The 20,097-nt window shown below is 43.8% G+C and overlaps 1 protein-coding gene across 1 annotated transcript in view; it reads right to left on the reverse strand.

The window, feature by feature from the left end:
* Nucleotides 1-4,577, reverse strand: part of LOC120917179 (alcohol dehydrogenase 1) — a 54,640-nt gene extending 50,063 nt beyond the window's left edge. The window contains exon 1 of the mRNA XM_040328284.1: nt 4,473-4,577. Coding sequence (XP_040184218.1) covers nt 4,473-4,490 — 18 coding nt within the window. The 5' untranslated portion in view covers nt 4,491-4,577. The remainder of the gene's footprint in view (nt 1-4,472) is intronic.
* Nucleotides 4,578-20,097: the final 15,520 nt, after the last annotated feature.

Genomic DNA, 20,097 nt, shown 5'->3' on the forward strand with positions numbered 1-20,097 from the left:
CACAGATATACTCCTCCCCAGCATGCCCCACGAGGGAAAAACTCCTGCAATTGGCTGCTGGGGAAAAGTGGCTCTGCCAGAACCCCTCCAGCGCCACCTGTCGCCCAGGGGTGGAAAAAACACCCCTGGAGCGCAGACTGACCTACAAGACAGTTCAGGAATGACAGCAGCCCACAATTTAACAAATTGTAAATGGGAGCAAAATAACTCTCCCATTCCCCACTAACTTTAGCGTAGTGCCCATACTGAAAGTAAGGGGGGCACTACAATTATAAAAGCGATATTGCGATAACTGGCCTAGATGGTCTTTGCATCCATGTGACACACAGCAACTGACTGAATCATAATACTGTAGGGGCTAGATTCAGCAACCACATATGGCGGCGTATCTCCAGATACACCGCCGTAATTTCAAATCTGCGCCGTCGTATCTTTACGCCGATTCTCAAAGGCAGATACGTTTAAAAAATAGGCTTCCTCCGCCGATGTAACTTGAATACGCCGGCGTATAATTGTGTGCAATTTTACGTTGGCCGCTAGGGGCGCTTCCGTAGATTTCAGCGTAGAATATGCAAATGACCTAGATACGCCGATTTTTACGTCGTTTGCATAAGGCTTTTCCGGCGTAACGTTGCTCCTGCTTTTATGAGGCGTACGCAATGTTAAGTATGGACGTCGTTCCCGCGTCGAATTTAGAATTTTTTACATCGTTTGCGTAAGTCGTTCGCGAATAGGGCTGGACTTAGTTTAAGTTCACGTCGAAACCAATACGTCCTTGCGGCGTACTTTGGAGCAATGCACACTGGGATATGTACACGGACGGCCATTTACGCCATTTACCCTACGCCGCCGTAACTTAGAAGGCAAGTGTTTTGTGAATACAGCACTTGCCTCTATAACTTACGGCGGCGTAGCGTAAATACGATACGCTACGCCGCCGTAACATTGCGCGCCCCTACCTGAATCTAGCCCTATATATATATATATATACACACACACACACACACGGTATGTATGTACAGTATCTGCCAAAAATGACTACACCCCTCGCATTTTTTGTAAATATTTTAATTTTATCTTTTCATGTGTCAACATAGAAGAAATTACACCTTGCTACAATGTAAAGCAGTGAGTGTACAGCTTGTATAACTTGTGTACAGCTTGTATAATATACAATTGCTGTCTCCTCAAAATAACTCAACACACAGCCATTAATGTCTAAACCGCTGGCAACAAAAGTGAGTACAAACTCACTTTTTATAGTAACTTAACTTTATAACTTATTATAAACTTATTTGGTTCAGATGGTGTCAAGCGTGTGTGGCAGCAACCAGTTGAGGAGTACAAAGACAAGTGTGTCTTGCCTACAGTCAAGCATGGTGGTGGGAGTGTCATGGTCTGGGCCTGCATGAGTGCTGTCGACACTGGGGAGCTACAGTTCACTGAGGGAACCATGAATGCCAACATGTACTGTGACATACTGAAGCAGAGCATGATCCCCTCCCTTCAGAGACTGGGCCGCAGGGCAGCATTCCAACATGATAACGACCCCAAAAACACATCCAAGATGACCACTGCCTTGCTAAATAAGCTGAGAGTAAAAGTGTTGGACTCGCCAAGCATGTCTCCAGACCTAAATCCTATTGAGCCTCTGTGGGGCATCCTTAAATGGAAGGTTGAGGAGTGCAAGGTCTCTAACATCCACCAGCTCTGTGATGTGGTCATGGAGGAGTGGAAGAGGACTCCAGTGGCAACCTGTGAAGCTCTTGTGAACTCCATGCACAAGAAAATATTGACACTTTGGGCCCAATTTGAACATTTGTAATTAGGGGTGTACTTGAATTATTTTTAGGGAACAGCAAATTTGCACTGTTATACAAGCTATACACTCACTACTTTACAATATATATATATATATATATATATATATATATATATATATATATATATATATATATTAGTATAATTTTAATAAATGTACTTATATTTTTATATCCTGACTGGCTCCACAATCATTTCCATACTAAGACATTTGAGAGGTATGACAACTGTTACATAGGTACGTTTTCCCCAAATTCGTTTTTTTCATTTTATTACTGTATTTATCGGCGTATACCGCGCACTATTTTGCCCTGAAAATCAGGGCAAAATCGTGGGTGCGCGATATACGCCGATACCCGCTTTCCCGCCACGAGTTTGAATACACTCGTGAATCTTCGTACAGGACATCAGCGCGACAGTTGCCGAGCCTGCCCGAAGATTCGCGAGTGTACTGCGCTCGGTATATGCCGGCGCAGTATTCAAACTCGTGGCAGGAAACGAGCGGGGAGGACGCCGCAGAAGGACGCCGGACCCGCCGAAGAGGACACCCGACCCGCCGAAGAGGACACCCGACCCGCCGAAGAGGACACCCGAAGCCGTAGAAGGATGCCGGACCCGACGAGGCCACCGATGGACGCCGCGCAAGACACCAAAACTGTAGGTACAAAAAAATTTTTTTTCACAGGATTGGGGGCCACTTTAGGGGTGCGCGGTATACCGGGATAAATACAGTACTTAAAGCTGAAGTTTAGTTATCTTTTTTTTTTTTGTCATCTGAGGACTGAGAGACATGCAGGGTGGACTGAGAGACATGCAGGGAGGACTGAAAGACATGCAGGGAGGACTGAAAGACATGCAGGGAGGACTGAAAGACATGCAGGGAGGACTGAAAGACATGCAGGGAGGACTGAAAGACATGCAGGGAGGACTGAGAGACATGGAGGGGGGGGGAGACATACAAGGGGGACTGGGAGATATATGGGGGGCTGAGAGACATACATGGGGATGACTGGGAGACATGCAGGGTAGAACTTGGGGCATTAAAATCCAAATCCCCAGCCAATTTCTGGGGATTCATATTTTTAAAATACCTGTCTTCCATTCCAAAACTAAAACATCCTACACTGCACCTGGTGGGAGAGAGGGTGGATCAGGAAAGATTTATGCCCCATTCATGCCTGAGCGATGATTTAGTGGTGAAAATTGTTAGTGCCCACCCTCCCCCTCCAGTTTTGATTGTGGTGTGTGGTGTGTCTTGTGTCAAACCCCCCCCCCCCCCATATGATGGTCCTAGGGTCGCCACTGACCTCACACCTCCCTAAACACCTTTGACTTTTCTTAATCCAGCGCTGTGTCCATATGCAGAGGCACCCTCCCCTCCTCCTCTTTTTACAGACATTGGGAGAACAACAAGAGCCATTGGCTCCTGCTGCTGTCAATCAAATCCTGTGAGGAGGGGGCAGGGCCAAAACAAGCTTTGTGTGTCTATGGATGCATTTAACAGATCTAAGGAGAACGCCTGCTCAAGTGCCCCCAGAGGAGTGGGGGCACTCACGGAAGAGAAGTGCACCCCAGAAAAGGAGGTAAGGGGCCGCTCAGCGCAATACCATTGAACTGCAATACCAGTATATTGTTTTATTTTTGAGTCAAAAATAGCCTTTATAACCACTTTAAAGCAACTGTTTGTGGATAGAATGTGAAGAGATAGAACCCCTGTCAGGTTTGTATTGCTGTGTGCATCTCCACTAAGGAGATTCACCCTTATAGCCATTGTCACCAGTACAGAAATTGATGAAAAAATTATAATTTTTAAGTGGTCACAGGAAAAATTAGGTGGGGAGAAATCTTCCATTTGGGAAACCTATTCTGGTGCTAACTGTAAGAGGTGGTATTCCTTCACTTTGGAGTGATCTCCTCTTACTTAATGCTGTGTGTCTGGGGCAGGATGTAAGGGTAAATTTCACTGATGGCACTAAAACAAAAAAAAAAAACTCACACAAACACACACACACACATAACCATGACCATGAAATACACACATACAAAGTCCAGTCTTGGAAATGGGCACAGAACCCTTGAAATCCATAATATTTAGAGCCAGACCCTCTTTGCTTTCTTGATTAAAAAGTCTGTAAACCACATGGAGCCATTTTTTTCAAAGGTTAAGTCCTTCACCCTGTGAATAGAATGGGAAAATAAAGCACTTCCCAATCTATCACCCTGCCTTGTACACACGATCCCAATTTTCGATGGAAAAAGTCAGATGGACTTTTTCCATCGGAAATTCTGACCGCGTGTATGCCCCATCGGACTTTTTTCATCTGAAATTCTGAGGAATTCCGTTGGAGTTTAGATAGAAAACATGTTCTATCTTACTCTGATGGAATGCCGTCGGAATTCCGGTGTGATTTTGGCCGGTCAGAAGTCTGACCGGGTGTACGGGGCATTATACTGATGCATGTACTAAAAGCATACACATTTGTGACCATAAACCTCAAAAGTAAAAGAATGGGAACAAAAGGCAATTCATCATAACAGAAAAACTTAGCAATTTACTATAATGTTTAAGGGAATCCTAATGTATACTGTAAGTCTGACACATGTTTAAATATTTTGCACAAAGTTAACTAGCTTTATAGAAGCCAACTTACCTTTCCGGCAGTAGCCATTCTACTTGTAGTTCTTTCCTCTGCCCTAATGTAAAGGAATAAACTTTAGCAACAGCTGTCCTTTTATGAAGGTTGCGCATTAAGCCTCCCCCTTTTCCTCCCTCTGAAATGGCTAAATGCCAAGCACTCCTGTTCCTTGAGCCAGAATTCTGTGCAACGTGCAAAACATAGCTGTACACTTCTCACGAATGTATATAGCGGAAAGTTAAAAAAGATAAGTGGTATAGTAATACTGCATATGTATAAAATGACTGTTTATAAAATAAAAATCTCATAAAGTGCTTTTATGGATCTAAAGGACAATATAATATTCTGTTGTAAAGTTTTATCATGCATAAAAAAAAAATGCATAAAACTTTACTACTTTGTTGTTTCCTGTGTGTAACCTTCAAATGCTAGGCACGTAGACTGGCTGCACAGAATAATCAGTGTTTTAGTAGGTAAAACACCACATACAGACCAAAAGCATCAAAGTAAACAGTTTTATCTTTAATTAAAAGGGAGGTTTTGCTATATACATTTTCCATAGCTCCCAGCTGTCCCTGATTTCGAGGGACTGTCCCTGATTTGGAGCAATGTCCCTCTGTCCCCCTCATTTGTCCCTCATTTTGGTAAAGGAATAGTAGTGGTAAAAAAAGCACTTGTGGGTTTAACCAATTTTGTTTTTTTTATACAATTCTCCTTTAAGGGGGCGTGGCAAAGGGTGTGTCCTATGCCTGCATACTTTTGCTGATAGGTGTCCTTCATTCCCATCTCAAAAAGTTGGGAGGTATGATTATTCTAATGTATATATAAAGTAAAGCCATAATGATGGATAAGGGTACTTTTGTAAATATAAATTATCTGTTCTTTCAATCTGAAAAACAATGAATAAATTAGAAGTGGGCATACCTTGGACATATAGATATAAAACACCTAAAGCTCAACTTGCTCAAGACAGATGAAGACTCTAGGGGGTAATTTACGAAAGGCAAATCCACTTTGCACTACAAGTGCAAACTACAAGTGCAAAGTGCACTTGAAATTTCTTTGAAACTGCACTTGGAAGTGCAGTCGTTGTAAATCTGAGAGGTAGATCTGATATCAGGGGAAGCTCTGCTGATTTTATTATCCAATCATGTGCAAGATAAAATGCTGTTTTTTATCTTCCTTGCGTGTCCCCCTCGGATCTACAGCGACTGCACTTTCAAGTGCACTTTGCACTTGTAGTGTCTTCTACGTACGCGCCTTTAACCGGTTAAGACCCGGACCGATATGCAGGTTAAGGACCTTGCCCCTTTTTGCGATTTGGCATTGCGTCGATTTAACTTAACAAAATTGGTGTCCTTTTTTTCCCACAAATAGAGCTTTCTTTCGGTGGTATTTGATCACGTCTGCTTTTTTTATTTTTTGCGCTATAAACAAAAATAGAGCGACAATTTAGAAAAAAAATCAATATTTTTTACTTTTTGCTATAATAAATATCCCCAAAAAAGATATATAAAAAAAAAAATTCCTTAGTTTAGGCCAATACGTATTCTTCTACATATTTTTGGTAAAAAAAATCGCAATAAGCGTTTATCGATTGGTTTGCGCAAAATAGAAGACAGTTGTATGGCATTTTTATTAATAATTTTTTTTTCACTACTAATGGCGGCGATCAGCGATTTTTTTTTTGTGACTGCAACATTATGGCAGACACATCGCACACTTTTGACACATTTTTGGGACCATTGTCATTTTCACAGCGAAAAGTGCTATAAAAATGCACTGATACTGTGAAAATGACAATGGCGGTGAAGGGGTTAACCACTAGGGGGCGCTGTAGGGGTTAAGTGTGACCTCATATGTGTTTCTAACTGTAGGGGGCGGGGTTGGACGTCAGTGATCGTCGTTCCCTATATCAGGGAACAGGCAATCACTGACATTGCCACAGAGAAGAACGGGGAAGGTTTGTTTACACTCACCTCTCCCCGTGCTTCAGCTCCTGTGACCCGATCGTGGGACACCCGCTGCGATCGGGTCAGCGGGTCTGGGGGGCGCGGTCACGGAGCTTCGGACCGGGTCGCGAGCGTGCCGCCGCCGGCACGCTCACGACCCATGGCTGGGCTCTTAAAGGGGACGTATATATACGTGCATGTGCCCAGCCGTGCCATTCTATGCCGACGTATATAGTCGTGCGGCGGTCCTTAAGTGGTTAAAACGATGCTGCCTCTGTTAAATTTTTTTTGCATGTGACACTTTAGGGAGTGTTACTTGTGTCTTCCATGTTGTGTTTTTTTTCTCCGATGCCTACATTACTACAGACCAGAGCTTTGACATACTGGTTGGAGGGTGAACTACAGCATGTGGCAGAGGACTTGAAACAGTCATTGACGGAGGCTGCAGCACTTGAACAGTGAGAAGGTAGGAGACATGGAGAACCAAGAAGATGAGTATAATACTCTTCCATTGCAGGAAAGTTTCATTTTGGATTTTTAGGTGATTGACAGAGTAGTTTAAGAGCTAAGAGTTAATTGTTTTGCAGGAGGTTAAATGTAAAGGATTCACTTTAGGCGGTTACATTACACGTTAAGGTCAAAGGACAGCTTCACCTTTGAGTTTTTGTTCCCATTTCTTGGTCCAGTATCAAAATTTTACTGAGAAGGAGCCAGGTTTGGATTGCCTGCTAATGGACCCTGTGTCAGTAAAAAATTAGCCAGTTTGCTGGAATGTCTTTTTTATGTTTAACCAGGGCTTTTTTTTCTCTGAGAATATATGCCAATACTCTGACCCCCTCCAACAACCTCAGTCCCTCCCCAGGAAGAGATCAGAAAATGATGGCCACAACCAAGGGTCTAATGGCTCTTTCACACTGGCGGTAATGTGTACTGCCCCTTGAAAAGCAATATGTGGCTGATTGTATTACCAAGGGTGGTATAGCAGCAGCTGGCAGGCGTTCTGGATGTGCTACTGCCGCTTCCTAATGCTTGTGTTTTTTTGTTTTTTGTTTTGCTTGCCAAATAATTTAACATTGCAGGACCACGCCACAACTGTGAGCCAAGAGTTTGACAGGTAATGCCACATATTAAACACTACGAGTTAAAAATTCTGCGGACTCATCAGGCTGTCATGTTAAAATTCCAGTAGGTGGCTGTGGGGCTTAGCCACATGTTTTTACCACATCCCCAGCTGCAGGGCCGATCCTAGGCAGGGTGCACAGGGTGCTTTGCACCCAGGCGCCTGCAGAGGTGGGGAGCCAAAGTGCCAGAGTTCTCCCCTCCCTCCTTCTCTCCTTGTTTGTGTCCGTCCAGAACTAGTGTTCTGAGCATAGGTGTGAGTCCGTCCAGAACTGATGTGTGAGCATAGGGCAGCCCGTCCAGCCTGGCAGTGCTCAGGGGAGGGGCCGCTCTTCTTCCTGACACGAGGGTTCTAGTTTTCAGTGGCTTCTGAGTGCTGATGGGCAGGAATGAATTCCTCACACTGGGAGTCTTGGATCCTGCACTGTCTCCACAAACTCCAGTTGGAATGCCTCTCCCTCCCATCTCTATCTCGGGCTGCACAGAGAGAGAACCAAGGTGAGTCACAGTGTTTAGTGTGCTGTGTGCTGGGGGAATGACATCCCCAGCATCCCTTTACACATGCTCTGGGCTGCCCCAGCTCTAGATGTTTTATGACATGATAGATTGCATAGGATACACAGCCCCTGCCCATTCCTGCGCCTCAGTAGTCCATCTACAGATGTGATGTATAATGAGTTGTACCAAGAGCCCTTTCACACTAACAGTGCTGGGGCGTTGGCAGTAACAGTGCTGGGGCGTTTAGAGGTACATTTAACCCCCACTAGTGGCCAAATAAGAGGGTTCAAAGGTGCCCGTGCCAAAGAGCTTTGCAGGCACTGCCCATTGATTTCAATGGGCAGGGGCGCTTTAGGAGCAGTGTACACACCTCAAAGAAGCTACTTGCAGGATTTTTTTTTACGTCCTGCCAGCGCACCACCCCAGTGTGAAATCATTTTGGCTCTCACACTGGGATGAGGCGTTTTCCAGGCGCTATTTTTAACGCTAAAGCGCCTGAAAAATAACTCCAGTGTGAGGTCTAATGGACCATCTTGTATCTGCAGTCTCTGATTGTCTCCTATACTATGTCTGCAGTCTCTGACCATCTCCTGAACTATGTCTGCAGTCTCTCACCATCTCCTGTACTATATCTGCAGTCTCTGACCATCTCCTGTACTATGTCTGCAGTCTCTGATCATCTCCTATACTATGTCTGAAGTCTCTACTCATCTCCTGTACGGTGTCTGCAGTCTCTGACCATCTCCTGTACTATGTCTGCATTCTCTTATCATCTCCTGTACTATGTCTGCAGTCTCTGATCATCTCCTATACTATGTCTGCAGTCTCTGATCATCTCCTGTACCACGTTTGCAGTCTCTGACCGTCTCCTGTACCATGTCTGCAGTCTCTGACCATTTCCTTTATCATGTCTTACGAGCACCAGTACATGCCAGGCCTGTGGGACACCTCATGCTGTGACTACAGGGACAGAAGTGTTTCAGGCAGTGACACTTAATTGGTCATCTCTACGTTACAAGCAGCAGGAGAAGCATGGTATGTTTCTCATTTATGCCTAGTGTCACTATAGGGTGACTTGATAATAGTGTTTAATTATTTTCATCTACTGTTATCCAGCATGAAAAACTGACCAAAAAAAATGGATGAAAAACTGATGTAAACTAAATCCATTTTTCTTAGCAAAAATGTGACTGAAGGAATGATACCCATGTGAAAGGTGCCTTAAAGTTATGTTCAGAGGAAACTTTTTGGTTTTCTTCTGTGTGGTTGAGTAACTGTCCCAATCCTGGTCCAACTTGCAGGCAATGTCCTGCATTGTCCTGCAATGCCCTCTCATGCTTGGTGAAATCTCTGTAGACATTATCATATGGGTCATGGACGAGAGGTTATGCCCTCACCAGCCAGATTAGCTGTGACCTTCCCACTTTCCTGTCATGTGCAGTCTGTATAGTAGATGTTGCTTGGAAAAAGTGTCTTGTTGTCATGCTACAAAATGCATAGAAAACACCAATGCATTTTTGATTTGCTTCCAATGAAGTCTATGGACCATAAATGTATCTACTTAAGGCCAGTGGAGGGAGCACCTATGTGTTTTTTTTGGGGGGTATCCTGCACACTGGGCTTGAAAACTTCCCTTGCAAGAAAAAAAATCTATTGTACAGGCGTTTAGGTGCATTTAGGAGTGTTTAGCGTTTTTTTTCTTCCAGAAAATTCCTCTTAGGCCCCGTACTCACGACCAAACATGTCTGCTGAAACTGGTCCGCGGACCAGTTTCAGCGGACATGTTCGTTCGTGTGTAGGCAGTAACGTACAGGATTCCAGCAAACAATCGTCGGCCAGACCGTTTTCCAACGAACAACTGTTTCCTGGTCTTGCTTTAAAACAGTCTGCTGGAATCGTGTCCGTCAGACATGTTCGGTCGTCTGTACACAAAAGCAGCGTACAAAAACCCCGCGCATGCTCAGTCCAAATGAGGCGACGGGAGCGCTCGTTCAGGTAAAACTCGCGTTTGTTTGGGATATGGCACATTCGTCATTAGAAACCTTTTATTCTAGCAAGAGAACAATGTCTTAAAAAGGCGCACTAAACCACATTTTCTTGCCTCGTTTTATTAATTCTTCTCTTGCTAGAATAACCCCGTTCTCTTGCTGATGCAATTTCAATAGAGTTGTCCCATACTGAAATGTCACATTTCTTGCTTGTGATGTAATCCTTTAATAATGTTTTCTATGCCAGACGTGTGTTTTGGTTGGTGGTCCTCCATAATTTATAGTAGTCATTTTTGTAAAGGAATGTGCATTTTTTTTTTTTTTTTTTGTTTCTAGTTATGTCACCATTTAAAATATTTTATTTTTACATGTTTTTTTTTTTTTTTTTTTTTTTTTTTTTGTGTTTCATTAGAGAATATTAAACCATGTTGGCACACCAAATGTCCCCCCCCCCCCAAGGAGTGTGTCCTTTGTAAATTACCCATTGTATATTTATTAAAGGTTTGCTGCCTAATAATCCCCACAGTATAACAAACAATAGACATGTTTTCAAATGAAAGCAAAAAGCCTTTTATTCAGGCAAATGTCATCACAAAAAATAAACAGAACGGCAGCACTAGAATAGATAGCAAACTATATGCAAACTTGCATTTCCAACATGGTGAAGGATAAACTTCCAAGCCTCAGGAGCCAAACACAAAAATATGAAGCAGCAGCACACAAACAAAGGAACCCAAACTGTGGTAGTACAAACAAGATGTCCTTTATGTGGAAGGAAATGGAAGGCAGAAAATCAACGTTTCCTCCTCTTTCCAGCCTTCCCTCCAGGCAGCCTTCCAGCGGATCTAACACGGGGTCTTGCAGGTGGGGTCGATGTGGCAGCAGGAGGATGGTGTTCCGCAAGCCGGGCCGGGTCACATAGCCCAGTCTCTGGGGTCAGCAGGCCCCTCTGCATCCACCAAAGGACCTGGTTCATCAGGGCCTTTGCCAGTCTTCTCTGGTCCTCCTCCCCTTCATTTAAATCGTGGGCCAATGAGGCACTGAAGGCCTCTGTGGGGTTGAGGGGGGCCCTCATGATGGCGCTTGCCTCCTGTATCATGCGGAGGCTTGCCTCCTCCACAGGCCTCAACTGCCTCCTTCGGCCTGATGGCCTCACCTGGGGGGGAGAAGACTGGCTGGTGGTGGTTCTCCTGGCCGGGGGGACCTGCTGCAGGCCACTGGGCCCAGCCTCCTCCTGGCTGCCACTGACCCCGGCCTCCTCCTGGCTGCCACTGACCCCGGCCTCCTCCTGGCTGCCACTGACCCCGGCCTCCTCCTGGCTGACAGACACCTGAGGATCTGCCACCTCCTGGCTGATCTCTTCTTCCTGTGTGGAAAAAAAAGGACATTTTTTACAATTTCGCTAAATAAAACCACACTCATTTTCATGTTTTTCGTTTAGTATTTTCTGTTCATTATTACTTGAATACACTCTACTTCTGACCCCTGCAGTTGTCATCTCTGACACCTATTTGTCTGAACACCTTTTTTTTTGTTTTTTCCCAGCTTGGCTTTTTTTTTACAATATCAAATCATTAATCCACCAAGAATTATTTACGCCAGAAATATAGAGGAAACTACTATACCTCCTCATCGAAGGGTGGCAGATCTGCATCTCTGTCAGCCAGGCCCTCTTCCTCCGACTCTGCAGGGCTGTGGTCATCTGGGGAAGGTCCGCTGGAAGGTAGCATGGAGGAAAGGTTGGAAGAAAGACTCGACATCGTTTTCCTGCCTTCCATTTCGTCCCGCAAAAAAGCCATCTGTTTATAATACCACAGTTTGGGTTCCTTTGCTTGTCTTGCTGCTGCTCCCGATTTTTTGCTTTTATTAGCTTTGTATGCTCTCCTGTATGTGCTTCTGAGGTTGGCAAGTTTATCCTTCACCATGTTGGCAGTGCATCCTGGCACCCAAGTTTGCATATAGTTTGCTAGCTCTTCTAGTGCTGCCGCTCGTACCTCTTTATTGCAATATAATGCGTGTTTTGAATTCCACAGGATGGGCGTGTCCTGATATTTTTGAAGTAAGGGCTCTATAGCTTCCTTGGTTTGTAGTTGGTCCATTGAATTGTTTGAAAAATTATATTTCTTTTTGAGTCTAGATTCCAAAAACATAAACCACAGAAAAAAAAATATTCAAAAGGATCAGCGTTGACCTTGATCTAATATGTGTCTTCAAATTTATTACCTATATCTAATTACAAACACAGTCTCTCTTGTTTAAACAATGATTGGCAGCTCGGCCGCATTGCTTGTACCAAACATTGATTTGCTAGATGCAGAGCCATTGTTAACATTGCAGTAAATAATTTTAATATAGAAAAATAAACAATGCTTACAAATGACAGTATTCATCTAGGCACTCTTTCATGTGTAAATCTCATGCCCCTGACAATGGATGACATAAAAGACACTTCCTAATGACCTCTGTACAACCAACACTTGAACAATACTTTGCCTGATCTGAATTCAAAAACTTGTCAATGAGGTACAGCATTGTTCACATCTCTATTTTGTGAGGTGTCCAAAAGCATTTGGATAACAAAATAACATTGTGGTACCCCATAGACAGAATAGCTTAAAAAGGGTGCAACCAACAGCCCAAACCCCCATCCCATGTGTCTACATTTTCAAGGCCTCTGCTGATCACATTTTTAATTTCCTTACCTTCCTGTCTCTCGCTCCTCGTTTCTCACGCTCGCCTAATTACCGCGTAAGATGCGTAATCACGGCGTGCACCTTTTAAACACTCCGCGTATTTATTAAACCCCGCCCTCGTCACCTTTGCGAGGCCCCTAATCAATGAGTTTAGGAAATATGGCGTTAACTGTGTATGTTCTGGATGCGCTCGAAGATTCTCCGCGTAAACGACGTAAACACGTTGTTTACATTCTCTACACTCCGCGTATGTATTAAACGCCGCCCTCTTCTCCGCCCATGGCGTAAGAATTCATCTTTTCCACGCCCATAATCTCTGTGGGAAAGGAAAGATGGCGATGTCACACGAGCGGGCACGATGCTCTCATGCCACAAGTGAAGGGACAGAGGCAGGGACGTCCCGATCAAGGCCAAGAAGATACAAAGCCACTAATATGCGGTTCCAGGAAATGGTGGAGTTAGTTTACATCATGCGAAAGAAGGACTATGATGGTGAATTAGGGCCATACAAGACCCCTAACCGCCGAAAGGCACATATTATGGACAAGGTGGCGAGGAGAATGCAGAGGATGTTTGGGATCACCAGGTCCAAGGAACAGCTGAGGAAACGATGGTCAGACTTAAAATTGAGGGAGCCACATCAGATGAAGAAAATACTTAAAATTCTGCGTAAAAGTAAGTAAATATATATTGGGGTTGGGGTGGGTGATTGTCTGCAATAATGTGTTGCCATGTATATTTCACCATCTGCCTCCTTGGCCTGCTTGTAATTTTACAGACATGTTGTCATTTATTTTTTATGACATAAATACCTACATATTTACAAATAGTGTTCTTAGTAAACCACGTAACATCACATAGTTTCTCAGAAAGGCTCGGTTATTCCAGGAACAACACACCTGGACATGGCTCACTGGCCAAAAACTTTGTTTGTAAACATTGTGTAAAAGCTAGTTCTAGAAAATAAAATTATGAGAATGGGAAAGGCAAACATGATTCATTCTAAAAACAGTGGTAATAAAGCAGATGTTTTTACATCTGCAATGCAGAGCACCTGTGTCTCCCCAAACCAAAAAAGGGTTTTGGTAGGGTCTCCCAGAAATACTGTTTAGGGGGGACATCCATGTGTGTCACTTTGCTAAAAAGGGGCAGGATCAGAGCTTGCCATATAGAAGTAATTGCAAAATGTAGGTTTGGTGAAAGATAAAAGTAACTAAATGAAAGCATCTTCTAAGCAATGTGTGCGATTTATGCTCTCCAATATCTGTGTGCTGATGAGTCTACATTTTTTTGGGTTTATTTCAGGGGAAAGAAGTCGCCAGCATTTGGAGGAGGCAGAGAGGGCCAGACAAGGCCAAAATCTGCCATCTCAACATGTGGAGGAGGAGGAGGATGTGGAAGGAGAAGAGGATGTGGAAGGAGAAGAGGATGTGGAAGGAGAAGAGGATGTGGAAGGAGAGGAGGATGTGGAAGGAGAGGAGGATGTGGAAGGAGAGGAGGAAGGAAGAAAGGAGGAAGGAAGAGAGGAGGAAGAAGTAATTTTGGACTTAGAAGTTATAGCAGATGAAGGGCAAGTGGCGGAAGAACAATTTGGCGAATTGAAAGAAGGTGGATTGATGGATGAAGGAGGAGTCCAAGATGATGGGGAAGTGGTGGAAGAAGGAGGAGTGATAGAAGATGATGGGGAGGTGGTGGAAGAAGGAGGAGTGATAGAAGATGTCGAAGAGGTGGAAAGGAGAAGCCCATCAGGTCAGTGTCACCCTAGCTTGATTCAAAAAAACATATGTAGATAGGCCTCATCGAAAAATAATGTTGTAAATGCCATTTTTAATTTTTTTTTTAGGGGAGGAGGATGGTGTGCCAATATTTTCACGTGCAAGTGCTGCTATAATTATTCAGCAGGTAATGGAGTGCAGCACTGAAATGCACAATATGCGTGAAAGGATGGTTGTCATGGAAGAGAATTTAACAAATGTCCTTTTGGAATGCTGCACGGAAATGGACAATATGCGGCAAAGAATGATGGTCATCGAATCTAATTTTAAAAATATTATTGACATGATGGGCCGTGTCAAAGACTGAAACACCCCCCGCCCATCCCCCGCCCCCACAAACATTTTTACTGTTTTAATAATGAATACGCCAAAATTTGAAGATACACACACAGTGTGCCAACATGTGCTATCTGCCATCACAGAATATCTAGTGTCTGTGCTTTGTGGGTCCAACCCCCTCCTCCATCCTCAAGTAGTTGAGAGGAAGGGTTTGCTCCCACAGAACACAGACATTGATCACCCATGATGTCAGATAGCACATGTGGCCATTTGTCTGTTGAACCAATGACATTTGGCGAGTTTGCACTGAATGTGTGTATCTTCAAATTTTGGCGTGTTCCAGTGTGAAAGCACACCATGACTGACTGCTGTTGTGATTTTTTATATTTTTTTAATTGGATTTTGTTACTTTTTGACCATGTTGAACATTTTGGGATACTATAAAGTTTAGACCATAAAGAATAAACAACGCCAAAAAATAAAAAAGATATATATATAGAATTATAAATCTCTCTAATCACTGAATTTAGTGAAGTCGAGATTTGACTCCAAAATCTCCCAAAAAAATTTTCTTATTGAAAAACACACCAAAAAAAAATGCTTAAAAAAATATTGGTTTTTGTGCATAAAAAATATGCCGAAAAAAAAAAAAAAAAGGCGGTAAACACCCCACCAAAAATAGTCTATATATATATATATATATATGTAAACAATAAATCTAACTATATTTGATAAAAAAAAATGTGAACTTGTTAAAAAATGTATAATCTGCATAATATTTTTGGTTGAATTACCTGAAAAAAAAAAAAAAAAAAAAAAAATTTTGTAGACTCCTAAGTACAAAAGCAGGGAGTAATGAAAAAAATATAAAATAATTTTTGGGGTCATGAACAAGCAAAAATTAAAATACTTGACCTCAAAATTTACAAATGGAGTTGCTTCTTATTTCTAGACTCAATACCCTGTTTGTAGATGAGTGAATACTGTGCAAAATGTGGTTAGTTACTAAAAGTGGAGAAATCAATTATGCATTAAAATGGCAGAAGTTAGTTAGAGAACCAGGAAGACAGATAAAAAGAGAAAAAGCATTAATGACAAACAACTGTATAAAGTCCAATGGTCTAATTATTTATTATTTGAGAGAATATTCCTTTCTTTGGGGGCCGAATTAGAAAGAAATATGATCTGGCATAGCAATGGCACCCCGACCCATGAAGTACTCAACATATTTGTCGCGTACCTCACGAGCTGATTGGGGGGCCAAGCCAGCGCGACCAGTGTCCAGCCCGGGAAGGGGATCTGAGGGTAGTCTTGCCTCAGAACCGATGTCGGGTAGGTACGTCTGGGAGTGCCTGCGTAAAAAGTTGTGCAAAATGCAGCAGGCAAATACAACGGTGTCCAATTTATATTCCGCCAGATGTATCGATGTCCTGAACAGGCGGAACCGGTTGGTGAGTATCCCAAAGGCATTCTCGACTACCCTCCGAGCCCTGGCCAACCGAAAATTAAACACACTCCTCTCTGAGGTGAGGGTCCTCTGGGGAAAAGGCCGCATGAGGTGAGGACCAAGCCCGAAAGCCTCGTCCGCTAGGAACACAAACGGAAGTCCTTCCACATTATCTTCATCTGGTGGCAATGCCAGACCACCAGCTTGGAGACGATCATAGAAATCAGTCCGTGCGAACACTCCCCCATCAGACATCCGGCCATTCTTCCCCACGTCCACATATAGAAACTCATACTGTGCCGACACCACCGCCATCAACACAATACTATGATAACCCTTGTAATTATAATAGTAGGACCCCGAGCGGGGTGGGGGCACAATGCGGACGTGTTTCCCATCTATTGCTCCACCGCAGTTTGGAAAATCCCACCGCTGGGCAAATTGGGAAGCCACAGACTGCCATTCCTGTGGTGTGGAGGGTAGCTGTGGGGACAAACAAAAAAAGAGATTTAGTACTTTGTAACAAAAACATCCTACAAGCATCCTTGTGACAGTTCACAGTATTAAAATTGCATTTGAAAAATGTGCATGGAGAATTTGGGAAATGAAATATATAGGGCCACTTCATTAAGAGACTCCACAGCCCTCTGATGGGGACAATAAAAGTTTGAAGGGGGGGGGGGGGACACAAAAACCAAAAAGTCCTGTTTTAAAAAATGGCAAGGTGGGTTTGTCCCTAGGATAGCATGCTGGACAGGTTAATATTGGGTAAGGGACAAATATGCAGGTAGGTCAAGAATAAAACATGTAAAGCTTATATCAACATTCATAGGGAGAAAAGGGAACGTTAGTTAAACACACAGCATATCTGGGAAATTAAAAATAAAGTTAGTTGGCCACATTATTACAGCCAGGAAACTTACCTTAATATACTCCTCATGCATAACTTTGATGATGGCAGCACACGTGTCCGGTATGATGACCCCAAGCGCCTGCGGAGAGATGCCTGTTGAGAACTTGAGGTCCTGCAGGCTCCTCCCAGTCGCCAGGTACCGCAACGTGGCAATAAGCCTCTGCTCGGCCGTGATGGCTTGGCGCATCACAGTGTCCTGCCTCGTGATATAGGGGGACAGAAGATCCAGCAGACGGTTGAATACGGGGTCCGTCATGCGGAGAAAATTCCTAAAGTCATTAGGATTATTCTCCTGGAGTTCCCTAAGCAGAGGCATATGTGAGAACTGGTCACGCTGGCGCAACCAATTCTTGGTCCAGAAACGCCTCCGCCCCCTGTTTCTGGCCAAAGTACTGGACAAATGAACATATCCAGCAGCCATCCCATAAACAGCACCAACTCGCGAAAATTGACGCTGCTGCTCCATCATGGCTTCAAACCGGCCGGCTGGTCAGTCAAGAACACACTGAAACAGAAAGCACTCGCAAATCCAGCACTACCTGCGACAAACGCGTGACAAACAGATACGAGCGCACAGGATGCAACTGCTAAAGCAGAAACAACCTGCTAGCCTATAGCCGAATGACAACTACGTTACCGCAAGCACACGCACTGAACCCGTGAATACACGCTGTCAAAGCCTGGAGACCGAGAAGCGCGAATCAGCTCTAACCAAACCTTCACTAACACGAGCAAACCCGTAACTAGCAAAAGAGGAACAGAGGGCGGCGCCATTAAGTTTGGTCTTTCCCTTTATAGTGACGTCGTACGTAGTTTACGTGCACGCGTTCCGGTACGACGGTAATTTGGTCCGCTGGTGTGTACACGCCAGCGGAACCAAACACAAATCAGCCTTGTACGCCGGAAACTGTCGGGCAGACAGTTTCCAGCGCACAGATCCGGTCGTGAGTACAAGGCCTCAAAAACACAAACCAGAAGGTTTTTTTTTTTTGCTTCTAAATGCTGAGCTAAAAATATGCCTATAAATGTCCTAATGTGCATGTACACATATAATAACATTGAGCTGCTTCTACAGGCAAAATACAAAACTCCTGTAGAAGCAAAGTTTTTAAGCCAGTGTGCATGGAGCCTTAAAGCTTCCCAATAACCTTGGAGGCACTTTGGGAGACTGTGGACTTTGCAACAGGCAGTTGGTTGGGGGTACTGCACTGTAGGTGTATTGGGAATGCTGGGATGTAGAGGGCTGGTAAGGGGTCACTTGCAGGTGGCTCTATGCAACAGAGATTCCTCCCTGCCCAACATACTCTTCAGACCTACCTTGACTTTCAGTTAGTACTTTCAGGTATGACATTCCTCGCTGCTTCTATTGCTGACTTCCTTCTAAAAATATGAAATACCTGGCTTTCATGCTGACTAATTTTCCAAATTTTAGGTTTTACTGAACCTTAAATTCAGATTAGAAAAATGAAGAGGAGTAAGCAGATATTTTCTACATGCTTGTTACAGGTAAATTACACAACAAATGCTGATCTTTCTGCTTTAATGACAGCCTGAATGTGGGCTAGATCCGACTGACGCACGTCTTAGTACGCCGTTGGATCTTAGGTGCATATTTACGCTGGCCGCTAGGTGGCGCTTCCGTCGATTTCAGCGTAGAGTATGCAAATTAGCTAGATACGCCAATTCTCACACGTACGTCCGCAAAACCCGAAAACCCGAAAAATGAATGTGTGTACGCGGCATCACATATCTTTGTGAATTATTACCTCTAATCTTCCCATGCGGCAATGGTTGCAGCATAGTGTGCAGTGTTTGATAAACAAGTGGTACAAATCTCACAATGTGTTTTACATTGTTTTACAAACTTTGCCCAATGCTCTCTCCGGTATGTCTTAACAATTCACAAAGAGATTTCCCTTATGTCAGCAACATTTTCATTGAATTCCAAAGAACAATTTCCAAAATCCAATAATTTTTTTCAAAATGAGTTATAGTCAATTATATATTATTTTTTTACTTTTAAATAACAATGAAACTTTCCTCCATGGTTGGCCTTTCATCGTTAGATGCTCTAAGGCCTCGTACACACGACCGAGGAACTCGTCGGAAAAGACACATCGTTTTCCTCGACCAAATCTCCTCGTTCTCAAACGCGGTGACGTTCACCACGTACGACGGCACTATAAAGGGGAAGTTTGATTCCATTGGCGCCACCCTTGGGGCTGCTTTTGCTAATCTCGTGTTGCCGCATGTTAGTAAAAGTTTGGTGAGTGACGATTCGCGCTTTTCAGTCTTCGTGCTTTCAGATCGATTTCTGCCGTTCAGTTTTTGCTTGTGGGTTCGTATATTGTCTTTCAGGATGTGTGGTTAGGTCGTATTTGTTTTACAGTGCGTTCCTGTCCGCTCGTTTCTGGTTTTCAGGTCGTTCTTCATAGGACTTGCTGTTCTTCAGTGCGGTCTGTTTAGTGCGTTCTGATTAGACGTTCGTTTCTAGCCATGTTGCAGGCACCTGCTTGTCGTAGAGTTCGTGTTGTGCAGTCGGTTTGTGTTGGTCCTCTTCTTTTAGACCTAAACGAGTCCATGAGCAGGGTGAGGAGGCATTCATGGACCAAGAATTGGTTGCTCCGTAGGAACCCATTCTCTCATATGCCTCTGCTGCGGGAGATCCAGGAAAATAATCCTGATGACTACAGGAATTTTCTGAGGATGTCTGACCCCATATTCCAGCACCTCTTGGCTTTGGTGTCGCCATATATCACCAGACAGGACACCGTTATGCGGGAAGCCATCAGTGCTGAGAAGAGGCTAGTTGCAACGTTATGCTATCTGGCAACTGGGAGAAGCCTTCAGGACTTGAAGTTCAGGACGGGCATCTCTCCCAAGGCTCCGGGCCTCATAATTCCAGATACCAGTTCTGCTATTATACAGGTTCTGCAGGACGACTATATGAGGGTAAGTTTTCTCCTTTAATATCAC

The sequence above is a fragment of the Rana temporaria genome, chromosome 1 (assembly GCF_905171775.1).
Source record: "Rana temporaria chromosome 1, aRanTem1.1, whole genome shotgun sequence".
In the NCBI taxonomy this organism is placed as follows: Eukaryota; Metazoa; Chordata; class Amphibia; order Anura; family Ranidae; genus Rana; species Rana temporaria.